Genomic DNA, 19,199 nt, shown 5'->3' with positions numbered 1-19,199 from the left:
CGGCCCTAGAATCGGACTCATCAGCCATACCAGGACCCACAGAATGCAGGCCAATAACGCCAAGTTTCTTAAGTGGACGATCATAATAGCGAGTGATCTTCAAAGTAGAAGATTTTGAGCTTTGTTTCTCTGTCTTCTGAATCTGTACTTGGGTGCTCAATCTCCCGCCTACAAAATTAGCAAACCTCCCTTCCACAATATTTGCAGGGGGGAACTTTTGCAGAGCTAGGGAGAAGAGTGGGATTAATTGGTTAACTGCTGGGACAGACACGATGTGTCAAGGCCCCCTTAAGGTTTCATATCTGTGTTTACATACCTTGCAGCCAATACAAAACTGGCAGAATGAAAGTCACAAGTTATCCACAGCTCACCATGAAGCAATGAACACTGCAATTATTTGAAGTAAGTAATTATAATCTTTCAGCTTTGGCGAGCAGAACAGGTTTTTCTCAGGCATTGATTGTTAAAGTTTGGAACTGAATGTCTGAATAATGTATAGCTAGAGGTGAATTTATTTTGCAATCACCTTCTGTTGTCGACTGGAGCAGAATTACTTGCCTATTTTTGTAATTCTTAAAACAGCAAAAAGTGAAGGAACCATTGTGAACAGTCAGTTGTAAAACTTTGAAGGTTACAATGAAGACCATGGGGGAAATCGCTGACTGATCTCCCTGCGGATTTCGTAGAATATGAGTTCCAGTGTAGAGTGAGTGGAGGCCAGCCGAAAGGGGCTCACCAGTGGAGCCTTAAGCATCGACCTCCTCGGACTGGGACCAGCTTTACCTGTGTTGGAGAATAAACCCGCTTTGCCATTTACACTGCACCTCCTGGAATTATTACACATTATTATGGGTAAAATTGTGGAAGACTAAGGGTAACGATTAGAATCAGCTGAATATTTAAATGTTGTGACATCGTCTGATTATCAGAACAATGAAGAAGTCCCAGTTGTCTTACTTAAGTTACATTATTATTAATCAGTAACTTTTTCATTGCAGGGAAGGAAGACTTTAGTCGTGGACCCTGAACTAACTGATGGAATAACCATTGTGCACTTTTGAGTTTTCATTTTTGCACAAGAAGCTACCATGGCAGAAAATCGTGTCTTTAATGTCTGGGACTATGTTGTTTTTGCTTCTATGCTGTTAATATCTACTGCAATTGGGATATTTTCTGCTTTAAAACATGGCAGAACTGGGCAAAGAACAACAGAAGAATTCCTAGTAGGAAGTAGGTAAGAAAAATTTTAAACTTAAAGGTAGTCAATAACCTTTTAGAACTGAACATTTATGGAAAAAAATTATAAGTGAAAGTTTGTGTAACTTAAACATGATTGTATCATTTTGTTTTGTTTAAAACAGACAAATATCTGCCTATCCAATTGCATTTTCGCTGGCTGCCAGTTTCCTGTCTGCTATCGCAGGTAGGTATTTTTGTTTTCTCGACAGAAATGAATATCTGTACAGGAGCAACATGTTTGCCTACAATTATTTGATTCTTCACATGCAACGTACAGATTTATGGGTGGTTCTCAGTTTAATGGCAGACGATTTGTGTTTGGGCAACCATTCAATCTGCACACAGATCAAATATTTGGACGTAAACATATCAAAAATATTTGAGCATGTGTCAACTCCTTAAGCCCAACTCCATCTATGGTTATAATAGTGACCCCACCCCCAAACATGCTTGTTGGAAGGTTCTCAACCATGTTTTTAGTGTTATGGGCCAGGGTTTAGAAAACTCCAAAGTATATCATGGAATTTACCTGACCTACAACCTTTAATAGATTTTGGTTATGAGGAGCACAAGGGCCCACTTTCCAGGTGTGATGCAACAGAGAACAAAACAATGTTTATTCTATGGAATCAGTTAACCTTTTATAAATACACAGTAAACACTTTATCAACTATTAACACAACTACCCCCCACAGATACAGTACTCTATATGTGACCCTTAATAACTTTCCTAACAACATCCATAAGCCAAACAACCTTTTTAACAAAGCAGTAGGTATAGGGCAGGATTCTCCGACCCCACACCGGGCCGGAGAATCGCCGGGGGGGGCAGCGTGGATGCCGCTCAGACGGCGTCCGCCAGATTCTCCGGCGCGGTTTTTTGGTGGAGGCGGGAATCACACCACGCCGCGCCGGTTGGGGACCGTTGGCAGCGGTCCCCCAGCAATTCTCTGCTCCGCGGTCAGCCGAGCGGACCTGGCTCTGCGGGCGGCCTGCGGAGTCCTCGGGGGGGGGGGTAGCAGGGGGATCTGGCCAAGGGGCGGGGACCCACACAGTGGCCTGGCCCGCGATCGGTGGCCTGGCACACGATCGGGGCTCACCGATCCGCAGGCGGGCCTGTGCCATGGGGGCACTCTTTCCCTCCGCACCGGCCGGTGTAACGGTCCGCCATGGCCAGTGCAGAGAAGAACCCCCACCCTGCGCATGCGCTGGGAAAACGCCAGCACACGCTGCACTCCTGCGCATGCGCCAATTCGCGCTGGCCGGTGGGTGCCCTTTGGTGCCAGTTGGCACGGTGCCAACCCTGTCGGCACCGGACTAGCCCCTGAAGGTGCGGAGGATTCTGTACTTACCGGGCGGCCCAACGCCAGAGTGGTTCATGCCACTCCTCAGCGCCGGTACGGCCCGCCTCACTGGGTAGGGGAGAATCCCACCCATACATTCTTTACAGAAGACAGTTGTCACTTTTAAATTATCAAGTGATCTGGACAACTTTTAACATACACAGAGAGAGAGACAAAATGAACCTTCCTTGTCTGAATTCAGCTCCAACTGCCTAAACCGAAAGTAAAACACAGCGATATACCCAGCTCCACCCACATAATGACACCACTGCAACTATGTGATAAACACCCATTTCTTAAAGGTACACTCCCATGACATTAGGCACAATAGAAACAAAGGTGTTTTGAAATTTGTGGGTGTCCTTGATCACTTATCCTCATTAAGAATTGCACTGTATTTCCTGTTTCTTCAAACATGTTAATTAATGTTGAAAATTGGACAACTTTCTGATTGCAGGTTCTTAACATGCCTAACATGCATAAACAATGGTTACTATTGTGAGTGAGTTGAAACTTTAACACTTAAAGAAAGAAATGTGAAATTGATCTCCTCTTAGAATCTGAGGCTGGTATTTAGTGGCCGTATTAACTGCACGCACAAACAGGGCCAAGGAGGCTCATCGGTGGCAGATCAAGTTCAGGGTGCTGTACCCGCCGAAACTGTGGTTGACTTTTGAAGGCCGAGAGTATTATTTTGAAACCCAAGGAGAAGCCAATGACTTCATTAGAGACCAAGAACTGGGGCAGAACTGAACTTTGATGGGAGTTGGAATAGTGGAGTTCGGAGATTGTGGGAAGTGTGAGGGCTGGAGGGTGGGGGCTTTTCTTTCTTCGCGGGTGGAGTGATTTCATTGTGGAAATGATTTGTTATTGGGTAATAGGTTTGTTCGGGGAAACATTGAGGGGCTAGGTCGGCGCCGGACGAATTCCCGCCCCGCCAGCTGGCGGAAAAGGCCTTTGGTGCCCCGCCAGCTGGCACGGAAATGACATCTCCGGGCGGCGCATGAGCGGGAGCGTCAGCGGCCGCTGACAGCATTCCCGCGCATGCGCAGTGGAGGGAGTCTCTTCTGCCTCCGCCATGGTGGAGACCGTGGCGAAGGCGGAAGGGAAAGAGTGCCCCCACGGCACAGGCCCGCCCGCGGATCGGTGGGCCCCGATCGCGGGCCAGGCCACCGTGGGGGCACCCCAAGGGCCAGATCGGCCCGTGACCCCCCCAGGACCCCGGAGCCCGCCCACGCCGCCTTGTCCGGTAAGGTAGGTGATTTAATTTACGCCGGCGGGACAGGCATTTTAGCGGCTGGACTTCGGCCCATCCGGGCCGGAGAATCGAGCGGGGGGGCCCGCCAACCGGCGCGGCGCGATTCCCGCCCCCGCCGAATATCCGGCGCCGGAGACTTCGGCAACCGGCGGGGGCGGGATTCACGCCAGCCCCCGGCGATTCTCCGACCCGGCGGGGGGTCGGAGAATTTTGCCCTTCAATTGTGTGCTGGAACCAAGGGTGGACAGGTTGAGCCCTAGGTCAATGGGAAGACTGCAGATGGTGAAGGAGCTTGGAGGGTTAATGGAAAGGATGGGCATGGTGGACCCTTGGTGGTTTAAGAATCCGGGGGAGAGGGTGTACTTCTTCTTCTCGCACGTATACAAAGTATACTCCAGTATCGATTTTTTTGTGGTGAGCTGAGAGGTGTTGGTGGGGGCGGTGGGACAGACTATGCGGGAATCGTAATCTCTGACCATGCACTGGCTGGAGATTCGGCTTAGCTCAAGGCAGGAACAGAGGCTGGGATGGAGGCTAGACTCGGGGCTTCTAGCGGACAGGGGATTCTGTGATAAGGTGCGGTCGGTGATTAACGACTACGCGTAGCTGAACCAAAATGGGGACGTATTGGCGGCCATATTTTGGGAGACATTGAAGGCGGTGGTTTGGGGGGGAGATTATCTAATTCAAGGCGCCTGGAGATAGGAAGAGAAGAGATGAGTTTGGACGATTACTGGATGAGATAGTCGAGGTGGGCAGGGAATATTCGAGAGACCCCACTGTGGAGAGAAAGAGGTTACAGGGCAGTTTGACAGCCAGACAATGGGAAGGGCTGACAGCTACGGAGGGCGAGGGTGGTGCAGTATGAAAATGGAGAGAAGGAGCCGCATGCTAGCCCATCAGCTGTTGAGGCAGGCCGCTTCCAGAGTAATCCTGAGAGTACGGACAGGGAAGGGGAAGATAGTGTCAGAGCCGGGGAGGATAAATGATGCGTTCAGGGAGTATTATGTGAAATTGTGCAGAGCCGATCAGGGGGGTGAGGAAGGGAAATGGGACAGTTTCTGGACGGGCTGGACTTCCCATGGCTGGATGAAGAGAGGAGGCAGGTGCTCGGGAAGCCAATGGGGTTGAGAGAGGTGATAAAAGCATAAGAGGGATGAAGGCGGGGAATGCCCCGTGGCCGGACGGTTACCCGATCGGGTTCTATAAGGAGTTTGCGACAGAGCTGGCACCACATTTGTTGGGGGGGTTTAGCAAGGTGCTGGGGGAGGGGGAGCTGCCGGAGACACTGACACAGGCGACAATCATGCTAATTCCGATGAAAGGGAAGGACCCGTTAGAATGTGGGTCATGCAAGCCCACATCACAGTTTTTAAAACATTTATTTAAGCATTTATAAATAAACATCAATCACAACCACAACCATGATCAAAAAGATAACCAAACAGGAAATCACATCATAACTCAACGAGTAGCCCACAACAGCAGCCCGCCCTCCCTACCCCACACCCTCTCTGCCTCCACTTTTTCTTGTTAACCTGAAAATTCCACCCCCACCCCCTAGCGCTGCTGACTTAACTGTCCTGGAGAAGTCAATGAACGGTTTCCATCGACCCCCTTAAGGCGAATTTCATTTTCTCCAACCTGAGGAAATCCACAAAGTCGCTCAACTATAACCCCGGCTTCGGAGGCTCCGGGCCTTCCACCCCAACAGGATCCGTCTCCAGGCTACCAGAGAGGCAAAGGCCAGAACATCGGCCTTCCTCACCCCCCTGGACTCCCAGGTCTTCCGACACTCCAAACACTGCCAATTCTGGGCTCGGAACCACCTTTACCCTCAGTATCTCTGACATCACGTCAGCGAACCCCCGCCAAAGTCCCTGCAACTTCGGGCAGGCCCAAAACATGTGGACATGGTTCGCGGGACCCCCCACACACTGCCCACACCTATCCTCCATCCCCTCAAAAAACCTGCTCAACTTCTCCTATTGGAGCACCCTCCCAGTCCATCAATTCCTTATATATCTCTGACACCCTGCCCTCTCCAACATCTGTTCCCTATAGCACCTTGTCCTGCAACCCCAGGGGCGGAGATCAGGAAAGGACTGCACCTGTTTTCTCACGTAGTTCCGCACCTGTATGTATCAGAACCCGTTTCCGCTGGGCAACTCTTAGATGTCTACCAGTCCTTCCAAACTCGGGAAGCTGCCCCCCACGAATAAATCCCCAAACCGTTCGACCCCCGCCCGCTGCCAACCCAGAAACCCCCCGTCCAGTCACCTCGGAGCAAACCTGTGATTCCCACAGATCATAGCCCAAACCAAGACCCCATCGAGCCTCCAGTGCTGTCGCCACTGTCCCCACCCCCAGGGCCGCCACTGCTACCGGGCTTGCGGAGTACTTGGCCGGCGAGAATGGCAGAGGCGCCATCAACAGCACCCCCAAACTAGTACTCTTACACGAGGCTGCCTTCTCCTTCCCAACTGACCTCTCCCTCACTACCACTTCCTTACCTTGGTTATATTCGCCGCTCAATAATAATTCATTAAATTTGGCAAGGCAAACCTGGAGCCCCCCCCCCCCCCCCCCCCCCCCCACCAAACCCCCCCCCCCCCCCACCCCTCCACTGCCCCCACTCCAACAATCTGCATGTTCTCCCCGTGTCTGTGTGGGTTTCCTCCGGGTGCTCCGGTTTCCTCCCGCAAGTCCCGAAAGACGTGCTTGTTAGGTGAATTGGACATTCTGATTTCTTCCTCAGTGTACCCGAACAGGCGCCGGAGTGTGGCGACTAGGAGATTTTCACAGTAACTTCATTGCAGTGCTAATGTAAGCCTACTTGTGACAATAAAGATGTTTATTTATTATTATTATATTATAGTTATAAAAAGCAACACCTTCTTTACTCGAGGGGCCTTCCCCGCCCACACAAATCCCAATATCAACGAGATAACCTTATTGAAAAAAGCCTTGGAGATAAAAATCGGGAGGTTTGGAATACAGACAAAAACCTCGGGAGCACAGGCATCTTTATGGACTGCACCCGCCCGCCACTGACAACGGGAGCACATCCCACCTTTTAAATTCGCCCTTCATTTGCCCCACCAACCGAGCCAGATCTAATTACATGGGGCTGTTTAGCACAGGGCTAAATCACTGGCTTCGACAGCAGACTAAGGCAGACCAGCAGCACGGTTCGATTCCCGTAACAGCCTCCCCGAACAGGCGCCGGAATGTGGCGACTAGGGGCTTGTCCCAGTAACTTCATTTGAAGCCTACTTGTGACAATAAGCGATTTTCATTTTCATTTTCATTTTTGCCATTGCTCCCATCCCCACGCCCCCTGGATGTCCAGATACCAAAAACCCTCCCCCACTACCTGCCCCCTTGCCTGGATCGGGAAGACCTCACTCTTTCCTATGATTAATTCATACCCCCAAAACCGGCCAAGTTCCATAATAAAATGTCCATAATACCCCTGTGCTTCCCAGTGGGTCTGATATATACAACAGCAGGTCGTCCGCATATAGGAACACCCTATGCTCCACCCCCCTGGACAATCCCTTTCCAACCCCTAGACGCTCTAAGCGCCATTGCCAATGGCTCCATCGCCAAGGCGGAAAGCAATGGGGAGAGTGGGTTCCCTGCCTCATACCCCGAGCTCACCCAATTCGTTCTTACACTCGCCACCGGCACCCGGTATAGCAATCGGATCCAATCCACAAACACCTGCTCAAACCCAAACCACCCCAATACCTCCCACAAATACTCCCACTCTACCCGATCAAAGGCCTTCTCCACATTCTGTTCCTCTGTGGACATCATTATGACATTTAACAGGCGCCTGATGTTGGGTGACATGTGCCTCCCTTCTACGAATTCCGTCTGGTCCCCCATCCCCATCACATCTGGCACACAGTCCTCAACCTGCGAGGCCAGAATCTTAGCCAACAACTTGTCATCTACATTCAATCGTGATGTTGGGCGGTAGGATCCACACTGCTCCGGTTCCTTATCTTTCTGCAGTATCTGAGATATTGAGGCCTGCGACTCACCCTTCTCCCTCACCTTATTAAATGCCCCACCAGCAGGGGCCCCAGGTCTCCTGAAAATGGTTATAAAATTCTATTGGGAAGCCGTCCTGTCCCGGGGCCTTCCCTGCCTGCAATGCCACATATCCTCCAGCACCTCCACCAATCCAATGGGAGCTCCAGCCCCTCTACCAGATTCCCCTCCACCCTGGGGAATTCCATCCCGTCCAAAGAAATCCCACATTCCCTCCCCCAAGGCCGGGGGCTCCAATTCATGAAGCCTCCTATAAAACTCCTCAGACACCCCATTCACCCCCACCAGATCCACTACCACTCCACCTTTGCCGTCTTTCACCCTGCCAATCTCCACCTCCTGCTTCCTGATCTGATGGGCTAACATCCTGCTAGCCTTCTTCCCGTACTCATGCCCTTCTGGCCCTCCGCAACTGCCCCACTGCCTTCCCCATGGCCACGGCCCAAACTCCATCAGGAGCTTCTGCCTCTCCTTCAACAATCCCGTCTCCAGGGCCTCCGTGTACCTTCTGTCCACATGCATAATCTCGTTCACCAACCTTGACATCTCTGCTCGCTTCTCCCTCTCCCTGTGCACCGGAATTGATATAAACTCCCCCCTGACCACTGCCTTGAGTGCCTCCCACAGTGTGGCAGCCGAGACAAAACCTGTGTCATTTACTTCCACATACCCCTGGATGGCGGCCCTCACCCGCTCACATACCTTCTCCTCTGCTAGCAGGCCCACATCCAGCCTCCACTGCGGGTGCTGAGCCCCCCCGCCCACTCGCAAGTCTACCCAATGCGGCACGTGGTTCGATACCATGATCGCCGAACATCCAGAGACCACCACTTCCGCCAGCAACGACTTACCCACAAAAATAAATCAATCAGACCTTATGCACATGGAAGAAGTATGAAAACTCCTTGGCCCTCGGCCTCCCAAATATCCAGGGGTCCACTCCATCCATGCGGTCCACAAACCCCTTCAGCTCCTTCGCCTCCACCAACACTCTCCTCGATCTCAAACTCGACCGGTCCATCCCCGGATCAATGACTGTGTTGAAGACCCCCTCCCCCATAATCAGCCGGAGCGAGTCCAGGTCCGGGATCTTCCCCAATACTCCACACCATCCCAATTTGGGGCATATCTATTAGCCAGGACCACTGGCATCCCCCCCAATTTCCCATCACGAACCTCTCCCCCCTCTCCCCCCACCGGATCCACTACGATATACCCCACCTCATATGCCACACGCTTATTGACCAGCACTATCACCCCACGTGCCTTCATATCCAACCCCGAATGGAAAACCTCCCCTATCCACCCTCTCCTTAACCTTGTCTGGTCCCCAATCTTCAGATGTGTCTCTTGCAAAAAGGCCACATCCGCCTTCAAACTCCTCAGATGGACGAAAACATGCGACTGCTTGACTGGCCCATTTAGCCCCCTCACGTTCCGTGCGACCAGCCTGGTCAGAGGGCATCCTGCCTCACCCCACCCCCTGCCGATCAACTATAGGCCAGTACCTCAGCCGTGCCACACGACACTCCAGGCCCACCCCCGGATGTCTGTCACCTTCCCTCCCATATAACGCTACAGCAACAACACCTTCGTCAGCAGCCCCCTTCCCTGCCCTTCCCCTAAACAAAACAACAACCCCATCCCCGTCTGCTACACTAACCACCTGATCACCCCCTCCAAACTGCACTCCTGTTAACTAGCCCACCCCAGTTAGCCTGGCAGCCCCCGCCCAAGGCCCCACAGCCTCCTACCCCCCACTGATATGAACCCCCCCCCCCCCCCCCCACCCCTTCCCTCCCCGGTCACTCACCTCGAATTACCAAAGAACCAGAGAGAGAAAAGGGAAAACCACATTCCTCTCCACACCCCTCCCCCACAGTTCAATGTCGTCCTTCACCTGCCAGTCCATTGTCTCTCACAAGTTCCATTGCCTCCTCTGGTGTTCCAAAATAATGCTCTTTATTATTAAAGGTCACCCAGAGGCGAGCTGGGTACAGCATCCCCAACTTCACCCCCTTTTTAAAGAGGGCAGCTTTCACCCGATTAAACCCGGGTCTCTTCTTCGCCAAGTCCGGGCCCAGGTCCTGATACACTCACAGCTCACTCCCCTCCCAGGACACTCACAGTTCACTCCCCTCCCAGGTGCATCTCCTCGTCTGCCTCGCCCATCTCAGAATCTTTTCCTTATCTAGGAACCGGTGAAGACGCACCACCATTGCCCTCGGCGGCCCGTCAGCTGTCTGTACGCTCATTCGACCTCCAGGGGCCGGCCAAAGGCCCCCACTCCCATCAGCTTCTCCAACATTCCAGCCACGTATGTGGCAGCGTCCACTCCCTCGATCCCTTCAGGCATCCCTACAATTCTCAAGTTCTGCCTCCGGGAGTGGTTCTCAAGGTCCTCCACCTTCTCCTGCAGCCGCATCAGGGTATCTCGCATTAGTCCCATCTCAGCCGCCAGCGAAGCCAACTGCTCCTCCTGCTCCCCCACCACCTCCTCCACTTTCCGGATGGCCTGAACCTGGGACTCCAGCCTCTGCTTCACTTTCCTCTGCTGGCTGAACTTCTCATTTAAGAAGTCCACCAGTTGGTCCATCGACCATTGGGTAGGCAGCGCCGACCCTACACCCTCTGCCATCTTAAGCTGTGGCGCACGAAGATTCTCCTGCTCCAGCTGCTGCCTTCTTCTTGACCCACTTCTGGTCCGTGGATCCGTCCACCAGTCCCACCTGTGGAGTCAGATCTCCCTCTGGCCAGCCCTACACCCTTTTCAGCCACACATCCACCCTCCGAACAGGGAAAAAGTCCAAATAAAACAGCCTTGAGCGGGAGCTGCCAAATGTGTGACCGCTCACACAATGGCCCCCTCCGGACGTCATCTCAGATCACTGTTGAATACAGACGTGAAAGTGTTGGCTATGTTGGTGAGGGGGAGGATGGAAGGATGCCTTCCGGGGGTGGTTGCAGAGGATCAAATGGGCTTCTTTAAGGGTAGGCAACTCTCGAGTAATATTAGGCCGTTATTGACTGTGATTATGACCCCGTCGAGGGGATAGGTAGTGGCGGCTACGGACGTGGAGAAGACTTTTGACTGGGTGAAGTGGCGGTACCTGTTCAAGGTTCTAGGAACACTTGGGGTTGGGCCGAAATTTGTGTTATGGGTGCGTGTACTGGATGTGGCTCCAGTAGCAAGTGTACGGACCAACAAGATGAGCTTCCGGGGTTTCAGGTTGCATAGAGTAACGAGGTGGGGTGGCTGTCGCCACTATTTTTTGCACGAGCGATAGAAACTTTGGTGATGGCCCTTAGGGGGTCAGCAGAGTGGCAGGGGATTAGGAGGGGGAGTAGGGAGCACTGGGTGTTACTGATTATTTACGTTTTTGCACTTTTGAATATGTTTTGTCGTGTCGGCCTGGGTGCCTCACATTGCCAGCACTATCTCCTGTGAAAGAAGGCTTTGGGTCTCCTCCAGTCGACCTTACAATCCCAGGAGTGTCCCGGACATCCTTTAGTGGTATTCATGACTCTGCTTTTGCATTTCCAGCAGCTGAGGGAAGCACTACGCCAGACGCACGGCACCAGGCTGAGGCACAGCGGACTCTGGCATCCAGTAGACCTCCAACTGTCTGATCCCTCGGATCTCCCAGCCACCGCCTGGTGTGGATCTGTGGAAGTGAGGTGTTCACCAGTTTGTGACCCAGAAGCCTGCCTGCTAGATCCTCTGCCAAAGTGTGTGTCTCTGCACTGGTGGGAGGGTGCAGCTGACAGCTGTTACACCTCTTCAGTGTCCTCCTGCGAACTGGTATCAAGGCCTGTTGCAGGATCCGTACTGGTGGAGGGTCATGCTGCTGGGATGAGAGTGGTAAGAGCAGACAAGAAGCATCCACCCTGGCAGCATGGAGGAGGTCATTCATTTTATTTTGGGACTACACCCCCGTCCTCTTGTGAAGAGTGCAGGCACTCACCAGCGTGGCCACAGTTGCCCATGCAGAGTTGGTGACCTTACTGGAAGGCCTCCTACCTGCTTGTGGGTAGATGGTAGACCTTTGCCCCTCCACGGCATCCAAAAGTTACGTAAGGGCCCCCTGGTCCGTAAACTGTGGAACTGGCTTCTTAGCTGCCATTCTTTGGCTTGACTGAGAATAGTGCCGTGGAGCTGCTTAAATGCAGCGCCCACTTTATTGAGCTGCTAGAGATAACTCCGGAGTGGGCGACTCAGATGCATGATGCCATGGACGTGGCACTTTTCTTGTGAATTTTTTTTTTCCAAGGCAGGAGCCCTTAGGAGCGGTCCCAGCAGATCTTGGAGGATCTGGCTGCAGTTGGGCATGTACCTGGTGTTGCTAACTTTGCCTTAGTTCAATTGCTCTGTTTTATTACCTTTGCTCCCGAGTCGCCAGGTATCTTTATGATTCCGCCACGAGGTTCAAGTTCGGGTAATGACCAATAATCCAATACACCGATTAGTAAGATTTAAATCAAAGCACATTTATTATACACAGTAATCGCTACTCATGCACAAATTCTACGTCTAAGCTACTTCTACAACTAACAGTCCTATACTTAACTTTGGACTGGCCCACCAGGTCAGGGAAACAAATGGCCTTTTGTTCGGTTTCTGAGCCTGCGGGATTCGAAGTTGGTACAGATTGGTAGCTAGGAGCGCCTATCTCGTAGCGAGTGTTGAATTAAGACTTACGATTTCGATCTTCACTGCTCCGGTCACGGTCCCTGTCGATTCGTTGTTGCTGGGTGACCCGGGCAGGAAGAAGAGCGTGAAGAGAGAAAAGAGGTGGAGAAGAAGAGAGCGATTTGAACTTGGGGCTCAATTCTTATAGTCCCCAGGGGCTTCCCGCCTTTCGGGCGGACCCTGTACCTGGTCCCAAGTGTTTGGACTTTGTCCCAATCGCTTGGTTCGATTTTCTCCAATGCTGGAGCGGTTCCCTGATCGATGGGCGGTCTTGAGGTGCTCGTTCACCTCCTTTTGTGTAGGCTCCTGCTGGCGCCGAAGAGTCTGGTTTTGCTTTGTGTGTCTAAATGTTGCTTATTGTTCCCGGGGATTGCTCATTAGTATGCAGATGGCTGTTGTTTTGTTATGCTGATGGTTGCTGGTATCAATATTGTCTGGCCTTTCCAGAGGTAAATACACAGCCAACCTGCAGCTGCTGGTTTTTGGCTTGTTGGCTGACTTTCCCATCAGCCTTTGCCATTCGCCATTTTAAATCGGGAGTTGGCCATTTTAAGTGGCTACACTGGTCACTATCTCTTATGTTCTGAGACTGCTTGCTCTCGCCATCCAGTGCTGGCTAAGCCTCTAAATACTGGAAAACTGAAGCCATTGGGCTGGATTCTCCGTTGGTGGGATCCTTCACTTCGCCGGCAGTGCACCCACGCCCACGGATTTCCCGACGGTGTGGGGGTGCCCACAACGGTAAACCCCATTAGCCGGCTAGCGGGATGGAGGCGCGCCGCACCAGAAAAGGGGTGCGGTGGGACAGAGAATCCCGCCCATTGTCTTCCTTCCACACCACATACAGCACACCTTTATCACAAATTGTAACCCTCTCTCTGGCAATTGCTTGAGGCTGAACCATATGACGTGGAAGTAGAGGTAGGCCATTCGGCCCATTGAATCTGCTCTACCATTCAATGAGATCATAATTGGTCTGAAATGATAATCCTCAGCTCTACATTCCCGCCTTATCCACATAATCCTAGATTCCCTTCCTGATGAAAAATCTGTTTATCTCAGCCTTGAACATAATTCTAAACCCAGAATATTTCTCTTGACTTCCATCTCCCCTCTCACATGCAACATCAAAAGTTACAACAAATACTTTCACTACTCCCTCTCTCCCTCTGTTGCCTTCACGCACACGCTAACCCTTGGCTCTCAATTTGGGTGCTTAAAAAGGTAGAAATCCTTGTGCCAGCAAAGAAAAGGAAACCAGTTTCTTGAAGAGGTACTCAAACTCACCTTCTCAAGTTACATGTATTTAGCAGCTAATTTGGTGAAGGTGTTTGCAAATGATGACTCACTGGGCATGTGGGCAGGATCTAGGATATTAGTCCAGTACTATTTTCTATGTTTCTAAGCCTTCTCTGAACTGCCTCCAACACGTGTACATCCTTTCTTAAATAGGGCGACCAATACTGTACATTGAATCATATTCTGATTGCTGCTTCCTCGGGACACCTTCACTATGAAGTCATTATCTTATCCTGTTGTACATTACCCGATTTACTATAGCCTGCTGTCTGGTTGACCCCAGAACGTTCTAAGAAACTATCTTGAAAACTTTCTATGAACTCTTAATCTAGGACACCTTTGCTCATCTAATCTTTTTCGTCTATATGTCGATTAAAATTCCCCATGATTATCACTGTTCCTTTCTGGCAAGCTCCTATTATTTCTTCCTTTATACTCCGTTTTACCATGTGGGTCCTGTTAGGAGACCTCCACACCACTCCCACAGGTGACTTCTTGCTTATATCATTTCTCAGCCGCAGCTGCTGAGGAGCACCCTGCCAAATGTGCCCCAAACCGGATTTGGAACGTTTTCGGGTGAATCGCATCCCAACAGTTTATTATCTATTACATACAGATTTCGAGTTTTCTAAAGTTGCTGCGTTTTTTTTTAAACCCGTGTTTTTGATGCTTCAATTTAGACTAATCTTCAGCAAATCTGCTTGTGGTTTCAGTGATTGGCTATCCAGCTGAAGTGTACAACACCGGATTGAATATTCTGATGCTCAACGTTGCTAGGTTATTCACCACGATAATCGTTTGCCTGATTTACATTCCACTCTTCTACAGACTAAACATTATTAGTACTTACGAGGTAAAACCACTTTTAGTTACTATTTCCAGTTACCGCTCTTTCACCATTGTGCTCTCTCTTTAGCTAGTGTAGTGGGGAACTACTATGTCTAAAGAAGCATTCACACTGCAACCCATGTCAATAGAAAGTGGACGTAATTCTTCAGTCATAGGGATTCTCTCTGTTCCTGTTGCCAGAGAATCCCAATGTCAGCATACGGCACTGCTGGGAAGCATGCAGCTGGGGGAACGGAGAATCCAGTAGGCGGGATTCTCCGAAATGGAGGCAGAGTGTTCGCACCATTGTGAACGCCGTCGAGGTTCACGACGGCACGAAACGACCCCTATCCCGACCGATTCAGGGCCCGATAATGGGCTAGGAGCGGCGCTGCGTCATTTACGCGCGCCAGGCCTTGGCGCCACGTAAAGGCGGCGCCACATACATGACGCGGCCGGTGCCACATAACTGGCGTCACCCGCGCATGCATGGTTGCCGTCCTCTCCGAGTCCGCCCCGCAAGACAGATCTTGCGGGGCTGCGGAAGAAAGGAGGTCCTCCTTCAGAGAGGACGGCCTGACGATCGGTGGGAACCGATCGTGGGCCACACCCCATTTCAGCCCCTTACCCCCCCCGGTGCAGGATCCCCCCCCCCCCACCCCAGCAGGCCGCCCTCCCAGCGTTCCCGCGCTGTTCCCGCTGGCAGCGACCAGGTGTGGACGGCGCCGGGGAGAACCCGCCGTTTTGGGCTGGCCGCTCGGCCCATCCGGGCCTGAGAATAGCAGGGGTGCCGGAGAATCGCCATTTTGGGTGTCTCGGGCGATTCTCCGGCCTGCGCCACGCGGAACTCAACGGGGCCGTTCTCGCCGCTTGGGAGAATCGCGGGAGGGTGTCGGACCGGTGTCGAGGGAAAATTTGGCGACCCAGGAGATTCTCCCAACCGGCGCGGGAGCGGAGAATCGCGCCCAGTGTTTTTACTTTGCACCAACAGAAATTCTCCAATCTTGGGCGTCATTCTCCGACCCCCCGCCGGGTTGGAGAATCGCCGGGGGCTGCCGTGAATCCCGCTCCCGCCGGTTGCCGAAGTCTCCGGTACCGGATATTCGGCGGGGGCGGGAATCGGGCCGCACCGGTTGGCGGGCCCCCCCACTGGATTCTCCGGCCCGGATGGGCCGAAGTCCCGCCGATAAATTGCCTGTCCAGCCGGCGTGGATTAAACCACCTTTTGAACGGCGGGACAAGGCGGCGTGAACAAACTGCAGAAGGAGGCCATTCGGCCCATCAAGTCTGCACTGGCCCACTTAAGCCCTCATTTCCACCCAATCCCCGTAACCCAATAACCCTCCTAACCTTTTTTTGGTCACTAAGTGCAATTTTTCATGGTCAATCCACCTAACCTACACGTCTTTGGACTGTGGGAGGAAACCGGAGCACCCGGAGGAAACCCACGCAGACACTGGGAGAACGTGCAGACTCCGCACAGACAGTGACCAGCGGGGATTCGAACCTGGGACTCTGGCGTTGTGAAGCCACAGTGCTAGCCACTTTTGCTACCGTGCTGCCATGCCATGGCATGAGACATGTCGGGCGGGATTCTCCGCGAACCGGCGGGGCGGGCCACTCCGGCACCGAGGAGTGGCGTGAACCACTCCGGCGTCGGACCGCCCCAAAGGTGCGGCATCCTCCGGCACCACCGTGAGATGCAGGAATTTCTAGATGGGTTGGAATACCCGAGGTCAGGGGAGGGGGACAGGGCTACATTAGAAGGAGCGATAGTGGAGCAGGAGATAAAGGATGCGATTGGGAGGATGCAATCGGGGAAGGTGGAAGGGCCGGATGGGTTTCCAGTGGAATATTACAACAAATTCAAGGATAAGCTGGTGGGGATGTTTGAGGAGGCGATAGGGAAGGGGGTGTTGCCACAAACTTTGGGGCAGGCATCGATTTCCCTGTTGCTAAAAAAAGATAAGGATCCAACGGAGTGTGGGTCGTATAGGCCCATATCACTTCTGAATGTGGACCCAAAAGGTACTGGCAGGTAGGCTGGAGGAGTGCCTCCCAAAGGTGATAGGTGAAGATCAGATGGGGTTCGTGAGAGGGAGGCAGCTCTTTTCAAACGTTAGAAGGGTGTTGAACGTTGTTTTGGCGCTGGCAGAGGGGAAAAAAAGAGGTGGTTGTGGCATTGGACGCTGAGAAGGCGTTTGACTGGGTAGAATGGGGGTACTTGATGGCAGTTCTGGAGCGGTTTGGGATTGGACCAAGATTTGTGAACTGGGTAAAGCTACTATATAAGGAGCTGAGGGCGAGTGTCCGCACAAACAACAGCAGCTCGAGATACTTTTCTCTCCACCGTGGGACTAGGCAGGGATGTCCCATGTCCCCCCCCTGCTGTTTGCACCTCGCGATTGAGCCGTTGGCCATCGCATTAAGAAGTTCAGGGGTATGGAAAGGGATAGTGCGGGGGGGGGGGGGGGGGGTGGTTTAGAGCCCAGGGTGTCCTTATATGCCGATGACTTGTTATACGTGTCGGAACCGAGTGTGTCGATAGGGGGAATATTGGAGTTGCTTCGGGTGTTTGGGTCTTTCTCGGGGTACAAACTAAATCTAGACAAGAGTGAGTATTTTGTGGTGTCTCGGCCAGGGGTGGGGGCAGTAGTGGGGGGGCTGCCATTCCGTCGGGCAGGGACTCACTTTAGGTACCTTGGGGGGGGGCGGGGGGGGGGGGGGGCTCCGCAGGTACAACATTTCTAGTTTGGTGGGGAGAGTGAAAGCTGATCTGGCAAGGTGGGATGGTCTCCCCCTGTCACTGGCGGGTCGGGTACAGGTGGTTAAAATGAACGTGTTGCCGCGATTCCTGTTTATTTTTCAATGCCTGCCGATTTTCCTGTCAAAGGCTTTTTTAGAGAGATTGAGGGAAGGATTACTTTGTTCATATGGGGAGGGAAGGTGGCCAGAGTGAGAAAGATGCTGCTACAGAAGGGAAGGCAGGCAGGGGGTTTGGGTCTCCTGAACCTGATGTACTACTACTGGGCGGCGAATGTGGAGAAGGTGCGGAGCTGGGTCAGAGGGGTAGATTCCCAGTGGGTCAGAATGGAGGAGAGTTTGTGCAGGGGGTCGGGATTGAAAGCACTAGCAACAGCGCTGCTCCCGAGAGCTCCGGAGAAATACTCAGGGAGTCCGGTAATAATAGCTTCATTGAGAATTTGGAGGCAGTTTCGCCAACACTTCGGGTTGGGGGCAGGGTCAAGGGAAATGCCGATTCGGGGGAACCACAGATTTGAGCCAGGGAGGTGGAATGGAAATTTTTGGAAATGGGAGGAGAAGGGGATTAAGACACTAAAAGATTTGTTTCTTAGGGGTCGGTTTGCAGGATTGAAGGAGCTGGAAGCAACGTATGGGCTGGAGCAGGGGGAAATGTTTAGATACATGCAGGTTCGGGATTTTGCCAGAAAGGAGATACAGAGCTTCCCGGTGGAGCCGGCCTCCACATTGCTGGAGGAGATGCTGACGACAGGGAGACTGGAGAAGGGGGTAGTGTCAGAGGTTTACGGAGCTATTTTGGAAGAGGAGAAGGCACCACCGGAAGGGGTCAAAGCAAAGTGGGAGGAAGAGTTGGGAGAGGATATGGAGGAGGGGTTCTGGTGTGAGGTGCTCCGGAGAGTGAATGCCTCCGCCTCGTGCACGAGGTTGGGGCTGATACAGCTGAAGGTGGTATACAGAGCACACCTCACGAGGCAAGGATAAACCGATTCTTTGAAGGAGTAGAAGATGTGTGTGAACGTTGCGGGGGGGGGGGGGGGGGGTGGGGGCGCTAATCGCGTTCATATGTTTTGGTCCTGTCCAAAGCTGGAGGATTACTGGAAGGAGGTTTTTAGGGTATTTTCTAAAGTGGTGCACGTAGACCCAGGTCCTCAGGAGGCCATATTCGGGGTGTCGGACCAGCCGGGGTTGGAAACGGGCACGGAGGTAGATGTTGTAGCCTTCGCCTCGTTGATCGCCCGAAGGCGGATCCTGATAGGTTGGAGAGCAGCCTCTCCACCCTGTGCCTTGGCGTGGTGGGGGGACCTGTTGGAATTCTTAACTCTTGAGAAGGCTAAGTTTGAACTGAGGGGAAGGATGGAGGGGTTCTACAATTCATGGCATTATTCATTGTGCACTTTCACGAACTGGATAACATCGAACATTTAAAAAACCCTAACTTGCACACCCATGGATACTAGGGGGCAATTTTAATATGGCTAATCGACCTAACTCGCACATCTTTGGACTGTGGGAGGAAACCGGAGCACCCGGAGGAAACCCATGCAGACACAGGGAGAATACATAAAAATATACAGACATAGAAACATACATAGAGGCAGCACAGTGACACAGTGGTTAGCACTGCTGCCTCATAGCACCAGGGTCCCGGGTTCAATTTCGTCCTTGGGTGACTATCTGTGTGCAGTTTGCACTTTCTCCCCATGTCTGCGTGAGTTTC

At 52.3% G+C, this 19,199-nt stretch overlaps 1 protein-coding gene across 5 annotated transcripts in view; it reads left to right on the top strand.

Annotated features, from left to right (window-relative positions):
* LOC140395692 (sodium-coupled monocarboxylate transporter 1-like) overlaps positions 1 to 19,199 on the top strand; it is a 147,622-nt gene that overhangs the window by 28,094 nt on the left and 100,329 nt on the right. For 2 of the 5 annotated variants that reach the window (XM_072483764.1, XM_072483767.1), the window contains exons 2-5: positions 324 to 402; positions 999 to 1,234; positions 1,362 to 1,423; positions 14,605 to 14,744. In XM_072483764.1, the coding sequence (XP_072339865.1) occupies positions 1,089 to 1,234; positions 1,362 to 1,423; positions 14,605 to 14,744 (348 nt within the window). In that variant the 5' untranslated portion in view covers positions 324 to 402; positions 999 to 1,088. Of the gene's footprint in view, positions 1 to 323; positions 403 to 471; positions 875 to 998; positions 1,235 to 1,361; positions 1,424 to 14,604; positions 14,745 to 19,199 lie in introns of those variants that run through there. The other 3 variants (XM_072483765.1, XM_072483766.1, XM_072483768.1) reach the window with 3 other exon arrangements.

Source organism: Scyliorhinus torazame, chromosome 18, assembly GCF_047496885.1.
Source record: "Scyliorhinus torazame isolate Kashiwa2021f chromosome 18, sScyTor2.1, whole genome shotgun sequence".
Classification (NCBI taxonomy): domain Eukaryota; kingdom Metazoa; phylum Chordata; class Chondrichthyes; order Carcharhiniformes; family Scyliorhinidae; genus Scyliorhinus; species Scyliorhinus torazame.
Note: the sequence above shows the minus strand (reverse complement) of the source record. Positions and strands in the feature narration are given on the sequence as shown.